This window comes from Typopeltis vanoorti, chromosome 20 (genome assembly GCF_054136105.1).
Source record: "Typopeltis vanoorti isolate ZY-2024b chromosome 20, IOZ_Tvanoo_1.0, whole genome shotgun sequence".
Taxonomy (NCBI): domain Eukaryota; kingdom Metazoa; phylum Arthropoda; class Arachnida; order Uropygi; family Thelyphonidae; genus Typopeltis; species Typopeltis vanoorti.
Window position 1 is genome coordinate 98,212,352 of NC_143568.1, and position 12,959 is coordinate 98,225,310.

General features: G+C 35.4%; 1 protein-coding gene across 1 annotated transcript in view; it reads right to left on the minus strand.

The window, feature by feature from the left end:
- The window catches only part of LOC150095700 (ankyrin repeat domain-containing protein 13D-like), a 131,825-nt gene that overhangs the window by 57,237 nt on the left and 61,629 nt on the right, over nt 1–12,959 (minus strand). The window contains exons 5-7 of the mRNA XM_090409945.1: nt 6,912–6,965; nt 1,293–1,382; nt 60–249 (exon numbers count right to left, since the gene is read on the minus strand). Coding sequence (XP_090266071.1) covers nt 60–249; nt 1,293–1,382; nt 6,912–6,965 — 334 coding nt within the window. The remainder of the gene's footprint in view (nt 1–59; nt 250–1,292; nt 1,383–6,911; nt 6,966–12,959) is intronic.

Below are 12,959 nucleotides of genomic sequence, written 5' to 3' on the forward strand. Positions count from 1 at the left end.
TTTTTTAAACATTCCAGAAATTGGTAACAGACAAATTTCATAATTTATTTTTATTTTACCTCTCAAATTTTATTTTATCAGTTTCTACATATGTTGTAACAATAGGTGTAGCAAACCGAGCAGATATAGCTTCTGAACTAGGAGAAAGTGTTACCACCATTCCCATCATCTGAGCAGGTAAAGCTTTAATGTGTTCCACAAATACTTTTCCAACATCATGGTTAACTTCCAAGATAACTGCACCATCATCTTAAAAAGAGAAGAAAAAATCCATACCCAAAATATAAATATTAGTCAATACATATCATTTAAAAAAAATTATACTGTATGATAAAACTCTTACTAGTCAATTATTTCAATATTTTGCAAAAAGATTCTCAATGGCAAGCCTTTGTTATTAAGTAGTAATTGCAATTTTCATAACCAATGTTTTTGAGAATAAATGCTCGGTAAAGAATACAGATTATTTCTACTGTTTCAAACATTGAATTATTCAAATATTGAATTTAAAGATTAAATGTTTAAGGTCAGAGATACTAATATTTTATATTTTTTTAACCATATCAAAGAGTGTAAAGCAAACAGAAGATAAGAGAACAATTAGATACAAAGAACATCATACAAGAAATAGAAGAATATCAGCAAAATTGGCTACACCACATAGAAAGGATGAATAACAATAGGATTCCCAAAGTAGCAAATAAATATAAACCTACAGAAGAAGAGATCGTGAACGTCCAAGGCTAAGATGGAAAGACCAACTTCATCTGCAGAGCAGGAACAGGACATAAAAAGCCTATACCTGAATTGCTCGGACGACGCCCAATAATATACTAGGCAAATCCATTAACATATCAAAATCTAGCTTCTTTCGAGAAGGAAGGATTAGTAATGGGTTCTCTCCATTTCTGCAAATTAATACATTTATACACAGAAAACTATGAAATAAAAAAATGTACATAATTTTAGAACAGTGTTTCCCAACTACTTGGTCTGCTGCAAATTTTTTACCAAGCTGCAAAAACTTTTACTACCAAAGGCCATCATTTTTTAAATCCTATAAACTTAAATAACTAACTCCTTAAATTACACTCTTAACTTACTTTTTCACAACCGCTGTTCTAGAAGACACTGGTGCTTTGCCACATTCCAAAGATGTTCAAGCACACATTTTGAAAAAGAATTTGCTACCACAGTAGTAAACTTGGAGGGAAGGGGGGGGAGGGGAAGAGAGAGAGAGAACATAGAAATTTTCCATTTATGGAAAAAACTTAAGGATACTATTTACTTACCTTGACCTTTGAAGACATAACTTCTGTTTCCTCTTTGCCATTTGGATTGGTAGAAACCCAAAAGTGTAGTATCTATTCTAACACTGGAACCTAAAAATCAAATGATACTTTTATTGGTAAACTTACATTATTACCAGGATGGCCAAATATACAGATAATAACAGTCACAACCACACACACACACACACACACACATTCATATGGATGAGAACTATTTGAACTTACTATGAACTGACTATTTGCATCTATGTATAATAACTATGGTGATAATATTCGTGTTCTAAAAAAACTCTATCCATTTTGAAACCTCTATTGAAAATCGAACTTTAAATAATACAGATATATCGATTAGCTTTGTTTATCAATATTTCCTTGAATGACACTTTAACACTCTTAAAAAACATTTTTCCTTCTATCTTAGATTTCTTTTCCTTTTCCATCAATTTCAGATATTTTTCTTGGAAGAACAAAATTTACAGACAGAGGGAACAGCTATGGAACCAATTTTCACATGGAAAATTTTATAAAACAAGCCACAGACATCTGCCTTCAAACCTTCCCTCTAGCTAAGATATATAGGTGGCATGTTCTCTATTTGGCCTCATGGCCCAGATACATTAGACTCTTTCCCCTGACATCTCAACAATCTACATCCAAGAATCCAGTTTATGATGGAAAAGGAACCGAAACCAACAACAGCCTACCCTTCTTATTCCAAATGGTAATCTTTCCTTCACTATATATAGAAATCCACTCACACAACCAGATACATTCACAAACTTTCCCACCACCCCCTCTCAATACTCTCAACAATATGGTATCATTAAAACTAACAAATAGAGCCTAATCTTTGGAACCTGTCTTACAACAGAACTCAACCATATACACAACACCTTCTTATCCAATGGCTACAGTTCCTACAGAATTAAACAAATAATGAATTCTCTCCCAATTCACAACCCTATCATTCAAAAAGATTTTAAGAATGCCATCACCATCCCTTACATCTGGGATATGTCCAAAACAATAGCCAGGTCCTTAAAAAAAGTACGACCTCTGCACAGCATTTAAAACCCATCTGAAACTTGCTGCCCTTTTCCACTAAAGATCAGCTCCCTCTGCTCTCAGTGCCTGGAGTATATAAAGTTTCCTGTTCGTGCACATTGGCACACTCTGGACAGATAGATTAGTCACCATCAACATAGATTAACACAAAAAATACACCTACATTCACAATCATGGTCAATCTGGTCTTGCAGACCATGCACTGGATACTCATAGGATCTGAAAAAAATACCATTATGCTCCAACACAGTATACATACAAAGCCATTTGCACTGGTTATTTTTAATTGCTAGAGAAAACTGTATATGAGGATGAACAGCACTGATGTTAGTAAGGAAATTTATACTATACAGAAATTCAAGTTTAGGATGGATGTTATGGAACAATCACTGATCAAACCATTCAAGGTATAAGAAAAAGAACTATCATGGCAGTACTCTCTATTTGTTAGATATCTTTGCAGTATGGCAAGGTTCTCTATTTGAGACTTTCTTACTGGGATCAATACTATTTATTATCCTTGTATAAAATTTATGCTAGCAATTGAAAACTCCTAATGTATTCATAATGATTAAAAGTTATTATTGACCAAATGAACTATGGAAAGATTGACTTCAATTGGTTTATATAGGTCAAATTTATTTGAAACTAAGTAAGGCTACAGTTCATACAGAATTAAACAAATAATGAATCCATTTCTTACTTAGTTTCAAATAAATTTGACCTATATAAACCCAATTGAAGTCAATCTTTCCATACTCCTAATGTATTTCATTTCTAGACCTGCTTATTCTACATCAGCCAGAGGGGAGCATCTAAACTTTCTTTTATCCTTTCAAGTGAATCTCTATATTTTCTTTATTTAAAACAACTATGCACGAGATATTACAAAATTCAAATATTTAAGCTTTTTCTTCCCTTAGTGTCCCTGATATTTATATTATACTGCGCCTTTCAGGACATTTAGTTCAAGATATATAATTCGAAAACGAGGAGCAATTACAAAAATATGTCTGAGTGTGAAACAATTAAGCAGTCATGACCCTTTATCTTGTAACTTAACACATTAAATTTTCTCGCGCCATTAGGGTCGTAGTTTTATCAAGTGGTGCATTAGGCAGCAATTTCAGACAACTGTATTATTAGTGAACAAAAGTTTATTAAAAATCTCAAACATGGTACAATTCAATTTCTATTATATAAAACACAATTCAATACTAAGAATAAAAATTACAAAATTACGCAAGCAAAATACAAGTATTAGGGCAAAATCCTATATGGGAATTTGCGATCATGACGTCATAACAGATTTATACATATAAATATACACATATAATACTGGAACAAAATAACACTTTACTTAACCTTATACTAGTCAGAATGCTCTATATTGATACCATGGACATTAATGTTTATTTTCAGTTTACCTTATCTAACTTACAAAACAAAACAAAATAAACAAGGCACCTTCTTCAATTTCTTTTCTCCTCCCCCCCTACTGGAGTCGATCTCACTCACCAATTAAAGTCGTGTTTTTCTGCCCAAAACATGCTACGGTTACTTGCACGCGACTCCCATGTGACGTCTCACTTCGGGAGTTGACCTTGAGCGATCGTCATTTGTTTTAAGCTAGCCTCTATACTAAATTACTTCCCTTTTTAGAATTTACTTGCATATTTTAATCTCCTTTTTTCAAGTGTTAAACTAGCCTCTCACATACAAATTCTTATCTCTAATCTTCTTTGTCTTACTTAACCTATTTTTTCCATATCCTTTTTTTTTTGTAATAAGAATCCCTTTTTTATTATTTAGTTAAACAAACAATTTCTGCTATAATTAATTTTCTTGGATGCGAGCATATTTTCTGTCTTTAAATATCTTGTATAATAAGTTTAGTTTAATCCTTTATCCAAGTGTGAGCAAACAAAGTTTGTGCTTGAAAGTATCTTCATGACTGGGGAAAGGTAGTGCAACACCAGGCAACTCGTTGCAAAGGTGTAGAAAGCTCTCATTACTCCTATCTCAGTATCTCCCATAATGCAAAGCACATCTCCTTGTGGATATGTGTAATGCTATGCTAATTGTATCTCCACTACTGGGCCTGGCTCCTACTGACGAGACCTCAATAAAGGTCGAAACCGGTATGGGTAGTGGTCCTTGCCTTAATGCATAGCATTACACATATCCGCAAGGAGATGTGCTTTGCATTATGGGAGATAATGAGATAGGAGTAATGAGAGCTTTCTCCACCTTTGCAACGAGTTGCCTGGTGTTGCACTACCTTTCCCCAGTCCTGAAGATACTTTCAGGTGCAAACTTTGTTTGCTCACACTTGGATAAAGGATTAAACTAAACTTATTATAGTCTAACCAAGTGAAAAATAAACTCTCATCATCAAAATAAATATCTTGTATTAGCTACTTACATCTCATCTCATCTCATCTCATCTTCCTTATACCCTCTTTTACCTTGCGGTGTCGAGGGTCCATCGATCATCGGACCTCACTCCGTTTACAGGATAGGATTTTATATTTTTATTTTCTTGTTACACCATGATAACTGAAATTTTTACATTCTTGGTTATCAGGGTATAACAACAGCCGCCTTCCTGTCTAATGGCTTCAATGAGTCATTTGTGAACAAGTTATTAAATTATGGAGTTTCTCTGTTGCAAGTCTCCCAAGAAATTGTAAACTATATCACCAACATATATGTCAGAGGTGTATCTGAAAAAAATCTTCTCCAAATTATTTAGATCCATTGGTATCAGAGTGGCCTTTTGCCTGATTAATAAACTTGCCTTGTTTCTAGGCTTCGGGAAGGATTTACTTCCCCTTTCGGTCTATCCTAGTGTCTATAAAATTTCTTTTGCCCATGGTCTATCATACTTCAGCCAAACAAGCAGATCTTACAGTTTTCTAATACTGGAAATAGTCATTAAAACAGAAATGTTTGAAAATATAACACACACACACACACACACACACACCAGCTAATAGCATTATTACTTTTATATAAAAGCTCCTCCCATATATTGGCAAGTTGAGTACACTGTACCCAACTTAATTGTTTTTCAATAACTACTGTATCATGTTTGTCTTGATGATTCTTATTGAAATAAGTGGCATACTAGCTTGTTAAAAAGTTTATTAGTCTCTGTCATCCCTATTATCATGTTAGGCAGTTGACCTTATCACAGCCAAGCAATACAGAAACTTAATTAATGCTATTGCAGAGCAGTCAACCTTGTTTGTTATGTCTGTTCAACTATGTGCATTCTTTGGTTTATCTGTTTTGTGTAATGAAAAACCTGAGTTTCCAAAGAAAAATCCTACCATCACTATATAAGATCCAGTTAACTCATCAGATGAAATTCTTTATAAAAGTTCATTGCATCCTAAACATAATTTGAACCAATGCCTTTTCAACCAAAGAATATCTGTTATTGAACAGACTATGGAAGCTCTTAAAGCTATTAGTAACTAATATTAGCTGTGGAGTTTCTTCTCTCCAGTTTAATAATTTTATGATTCTGACATATCAGTTTTTAAAACAGAATTCTATATAGAGAATTTATTGGAGTTCTGGACTAAGGAGAATGGATGTCAATTTAATGTGACAAAATGTAAGGTTATGCATTTCGGAGTGAAAAGATTAGCAGCAGTATACCACATTGGTGGAACTGTACTCCAAGAGATTGATGAGGCCAGGGACTTGGGAGTCTTGGTGGATAGGGAGATGAAGTTTAGGGGGCACATTGCGAAAGTAGCTAAATCAGCTCATCAACTCACTTGGTTGTTGAAAAATACCTTGACGAGCAGAGAAAAACAAGTTATTGTACCTCTGTACCGAGCCCTGATAAGACCTCATCTCGACTACTGTGCCCAGATTTGGTCACCTCAGTTCCTTCTTGATGGGGAGGAGGTTGAGAGGATCCAGAGGCGAGTGACTAAGATGATAGCAGGTCTATGGAATGAACCATATGAGAACAGGTTGAAGATTTGTGGGTTGCAGAAACTAGTTGATAGGCAGAAAAGGGGAGATATGACTGAGACATTCAAATTGCTAAAAGGATTCTATAGGATTAATTCAGATGATATTTTTGAGATCAGGACTGGTGGTGGGAGAACTAGGGGACACCCATGGAAGCTGGGCAAGAGTGTGGTTAGCAGAGGTGTTAGAGCTGGGTTCTTTACTTTTAGAGTGGTAAATGAGTGGAATAAGCTGCCAGAGTCTGTTGTGGGTGCTATGACAGTGAGCGAGTTCAAGGCAAGGTATGATAGATACTGTGAGAATGTTGAACAGCTGTGTGAACATGATGTTTAGGGCCTCCCTCGATGAGTCTAAGGACTCCTGGAGTAGCCCGTAGTAATAATAATAATAATAATAAATAATAATAATGTGTGATGAACTGTAATCTTGTGTTATTAAGCAAATCTAGGTTATTTACTATGCAAAATATTTATAAAGCTACATAATTTAACAAAATATAAAACAGGCTAGTCAAAACATGCATATTTCTAAAATAAAATTAATATAAATGTTAATACATACCACTTTTATAAACTTTATATGTGTCACTTGGGCACATCCGTGCTACCAAAGGTACTATGAGAACAGAAAAAATAACTTATTCCTAGAACAAGATAAGATTTAAAAATTTTAATATTTTAAAAAGAAAAAAAAAACATTAAAAGCATCAAATTCTGCTGCTTGTTATCAAAATAACTACTCATTTTCTATTGCCCTGCAGAATTTTTTGTAGTCTCACATAGTCTAATATAAATTTAATACAAAATAAAAATATTAATAAATGTATTAACCACTTATAAGGAGTTGCTATATTGTAATAATAGTTATATCAAAAAAAAAAAAAAAAAAGAAATATGAAACTGCCAAGACATTTATTTCTCAATATATTAAACAAATATATTAACAAGACTCTCCTGAAAGATATTTATAAATGAAACATTATTTTTAATTGTGATAATCACCTTTGAGACTGTGGAACTTCTACAGCTTTCATAAACTGGAGCATTTTCTGGTTTTCAAAACAACATACACTTTGATATATAACCAATTAATTAAAAGGATAATCCCTGAGCATTTTTTTTTTTATTTTTATGAACAGAAAAGAAGTCAAATAAGGGTGGATTCAGCAAATATTTGATTGTCTATAACTCCAACAATTCTGGTATATAAATATTTAACTGAAATTTGTTCATGTATGAATTTTGAATTTGAAGTCAAAACCAATCTCTTGATAATTCATTCCTCTGTGATCATTTCAATTAAACCACATCTTTTTGTCTCATATTAAATACATTCATGTTGGAGCAAGAAGAAACCTCTTCTACCAACCATGACCTCATGGTAAAATGAGATATTTTCTCTAGGTCTTCCTGTTTGCATATCAGTGGACACCATATATCGTGACAGGTTCTTTGATAATAACCAAATCTGTGTAGAGAAGGGGGGGGGATGCATATATTTCAGGATATATTAGAAAACAATGATTAAGGAAAATCCTATATTTCGTTTGTATATTTAAATTACTAAAGATAATGTGTAATATGTGTAAATAAAAAGTGCAAATAACAGAATGATTGGCAAATATAAGGTAGAGAAAGAACAGGTATGAATAAAATAAATAATAAATAATTCATCTCTAATAAAAGAAATACTTTTATTAGAGAAGAATAAATTACTAAAAAATTTACAGCTGTGGTGTTATATGTGATCCTATAACCTCCAGACATGCATGTTTGCATTCATGATAGGCATAATTTAAAAATTATGAGGAGAGAGAAAGATATTTGTTTATGAAATATAAATAACTAACCAATAATAAACAATGGCTGTATACCTTGGTAGCTCAATAAATAACTATAGGGAGGGACATAATAAACTAATATTGCGAATCAAGTGATTCATCTAGACATGGCAGGAATACATGTGGATTGATGAAGCAGTAAATCAATGTTCAATTTGTTGTGCTTGTTATGCGTTTTTATTTCTATTTTGCTTTGTTTACTAAGAATTTTCTTTTATCCACTAATGATCAGTGTACATTTTTTTTTTTTTTTTACATAGTAATATATACATAAATAATTTACTATCATCACTGGAATTATCCACCTGTTTGAGAATTCTACCTTCATCATGACATTTTTTTTATATCAATAAAATAAAATGTATTATATCAATAATACAATAATACCATGTACCCTCAAGGGGTGTATAGGAATGTACACCCCGTGAGGGTACATGGCAGGAATTTGATGATGATGATGAAAATACCAGTGCTATGTTCTGCTTGGTGCAGGATCGTCTCCCATGGTGACCTACTCCATCTTGGAAGAGTGTATACATATTTGTCTGGATAAATATATGAAGGTGAACGAACACACAGCCTCTTGGCTGAAGAGCAGATACACTAACAACTCAGCCAACCAGGCCGGTACTGCACAAACCCACTATATCTTTCTATCTAATCATGATTAAATTTATGAAGACTCATACAATGACAGTAACACTGTTACAAAAATGAATCCACCTCATAAAATAATCCCAGCAAAAAAATAAAAAAGTCACATCACAAACAGACACGGAACTTCCATAGCTCAGTCAGTATAGACGAAGCCCTTTGGTCGGAAAGACCTGGGTTTGATTCCAGTCAGTAATGTGAGGAACATTTATCTGGTCTCTTTCGACTCAAGGTGAGTTACCTGTCTCATACGGAGGTGGAGGGTTTTTTACTATGGCAAGGAAGGCAAGGAAACCATCTTGCTCATAATTATCTCCCTAGTATGGTAGCATATAGCAACCCCCACCATCCGTATGACTGAGAGCATAGGATAGGACAATCAGACACAATATACAAACCAAGCCAGAATCTCTTTACTAAAAATTCAATTTCACATCCGCTTTACTAACATACATGACATTAACACAAACGTAAATGACATTCATCTCCATTTACAGTCTTCCAGATCAGATAACTTATTCCCAGAAACCCAGATTGCAGCTACATCTACTGTCCACTTCCAATGCCCAAATTACACACTTCATGATTCTTTTCACCACAAGGGCACCTGTGCCTTCTCTGGCTCAAGGTTTCTTTGCTCCATTTAGTAACATTCACTTGTTGCATTTATCTCCACACAATGATAACCACTCAGACCTCTTTGCATTATTTTCCATAAAACTAGACCATCTGCAATCCAGAAGGTTATCCAAGATGACCAAACAGTAAGGTCATCTTGGTTAACTGGTTCCCATATTCCAACACCACTGACCAAGCTGGATGAGAAGCAGAAGTCTTGCTATAAGTAATGACCTAAAACAAATCATACATCTAATTAAATTCCTTATAACCTGCTTCGCTCTCCAAATACTCTAGATCTCCTTTTTTGACCAGTTCTCCTTCCAGATACACTAGACATCACTTCTTTTCTTTGCTACTCAGACCACAATATTCTACAAGTCTCCTCTCTCTCTCTCACGGAACAAACCCTCTCCCCTCTTCCAAACACACCTGACCCTGCATTCTCTGGCATTACAAAGGAACCAACTGGGACAACCTCTGGAATTCCTACTCCTCCTTTCCTTGGTCTAACTACCGTTAGACCAAGGAAAGATGTTAAGATGCTCTGATCTTAACACCTGCTGCAAATGAGTCACAGAAATAATTTTCACTGGAATGAAGAACTTCATTCCCCCATTCAACCCATAATTCTCATTCGCTTTCCAAACCTTGGTTCAAATAATAGTGTACCAAAGTATGCAACATATGCAAATCAGTCATCAGCTGATCCAAATCTGATTTCATAAAAGCCAACAGCAAAAAATTTGTCTCCTATCCAAATGGAAGTTGTGCGTCCCTTGCTAAGGCTGTTGGACATAACTTCTGCTGTCATGCACATTCACCTCTTTCTCATCCTGATGGCACCACTGTTACTTCACTCAAAGATAAAGTTGACCTTCTGGCAACACTCTTTTCCTCAAATTTCTGCAAAATAACCAAGGAAAATCACCTCATATCAGTCCAGAATCCAAGCACCATATGCCTCCTGCAGTTTTTCCACAAAAGAAATCAGAAAACTATTAAATAACTTGGATACTAAAAAGTTTTTCTGGTCCTGATGGCATCTCACCAATTGTTCTCAAAACATTGTGCTCCAGACCTAATACCCACTCTGCATTTTTTCTGCAATCTATTATACATATCTGGTACTTATCCTAATGTATGGAAGCAATCACATATCCATCCTATTCCAAAAAAGGTGTTTACTGTCAAACTACCAACCAACTACCATCATCTCAGTCCTCTCCAAAATAATGGAGACATCAATAGCCAACCTAAACGGAAGTCCACCAATTAATCAGCAACCATGAGTATGGATTTCGTCATTCAAGATCCACAGCTGACTTTGTAGGTTACATTACCTACTACTGAACATGTACCAAGGAGAAGTTTGGAGAAACATGTGCTGTCATCCTTGATGTTTCCAAAGCTTTCTACCATGTGTGGCATTGAGGCCTACTAAACAAATTGCCATCCTTTGGTCTCCCTACCATCTTCTGTAATTGGGTAGCCAGCTTTCTCTCTGAGAGTTCTCTATGAGTCATGGTACATGGTGGCTCCTTATCTTCAAGCTTCACCACCAATGCTGGAGTGCCTCAAGGCTCTGTCCTGTCACCTACTCTCTTTCTCCTGTACATAAATGACCTACACACAATAAACACTAATCCTATCCACAGTTTTGCAGATGATAGCACTCTACACTCATCCTATTCATTTAACAAACCATGCAGTATTCTGACATCTCAGGCTATAAAGTCATCTACAACTAGTGCCTTAAACATTGATTTACATACTATTCTGCAATGGGGCAAGGACAAATTGTCATGTTCAATGCCACCAAAAAAAAGTCTTGCCTTTTCTCATGTAAAAGAGATCCCAAATCACATATTCTTACCCTTAGTAATACACAAATCACAAGATAAGATCTTTCTGCTTGGACTAACATTTATCACCAGTCTCTCCTGGCATAAACACATCACATCAATAGCTTCCTCAGCATCCAAAAAGCTATGCAGTCTCTTTTGTTCAAGAAGCTATTTTAAAACCAACCAACTCTTAACTATGTACAAATCTCAAATCCACCCTTGCTTAGAATGCTGCTCACATGTTTGGGATGGTGCACCTAAACCTTCCCTTAAAATCCTTGGCTCTGTCCAGAGGAAAACCATTAGACTCAAAGATGATCCCTCTTTTACAGATTCATTTCAACCTTTATCTCACAGATGCAGTGTTTCAGCACTATGTCTATCTACGAGCTACCATGGTCACAGCTCCAGTGAATTAGCAACCATCATTTCTCTACACTTTCTGTTGCACCTGTTAACCACCTCACCGGCCGTTATGGATCAAATACGCATTCTCATATGCTTCGTATCCACCATATATTTCAATGTAACATCGATGGTATTATAATTTTAATATGCTATTCGCATCCATGATAACTTGGATGTCTATAGACGTCTTGACCGGTAGCATGGTTAATACAAGAGCAACAGCTGCCCAACATCCCTTTAGTGTACAACTACAAACATACCCAACCTACTTTTCCTATTATATTCTGTCCAATTCTGTCCTCTGCACCATGAAGTATTCACTGCCTTCCTCATGAAGTATTCCCAAACACCTACAACCTCCAGCTCTTGGGGGGGGGGATCAATAAACTATTATCTCAGTCCTCATCTAACCTCACATATGCCACTAATGTGCTTATAGGTTGTTCAACCTCCCATGTATGGGAACGGTATTAAAAAATAAATAAATAAATATAAATAAATAAAAATAAAAATAAAAAACAGATTTTCTATATATTATTAAGAGTTTACAAATAAAATTATACTGAAAAAATTGCAACTAACATACCACACACACACACACACACTGAGTTAGCTTTGCAATAGGAACACCCACCTAATAACACATTGGTACACAGCTCTGTACATCTGTACAATCATGCACAGACCAACAATCTCACAGATGCCTAGGAACAAATTCCACAAGGTGTTGAACCTCCATGTGTAACTTGACCCATGTTTGCAGCAGCAACTCCATCAGTTCATGCCCATTCCATGGTGGAGGAGAATCAGTAGTCTTCATGCCCCATTCTAGCATATCCCACACATGTTCAATTGGATTACAGTTGGGAGTCTGGGGGCAAAAGCAATGTGGCGAATTCAGTGTCATGTTCCTGCAACCAATCAGTAGTTGTAAGACGAGGTGCATTGTCCTGTTGAAAGATGGCACTGTGGTCAGGGTTGACCTCCTGCAGATATAGATGGAGATGGTCAGCTAACAGGTTCCTGCAATGTTCATCCATTCAGTGTTTGTGGTAATAACCAACGAACCTAGGGTGTGCTAGGAAAAAGCTCCCCAGAGAATATGACTAGGGAATAGGACTTCATGCTGTTTATGCCAAATGCAACCTAGCCATCAGCATGCAGCATGGTGCAGTAGGAAATAGGGCTCATTACTATATACAACCTTCTTCCAACCGTTGAGGTCCACTGCTGACATTCCTT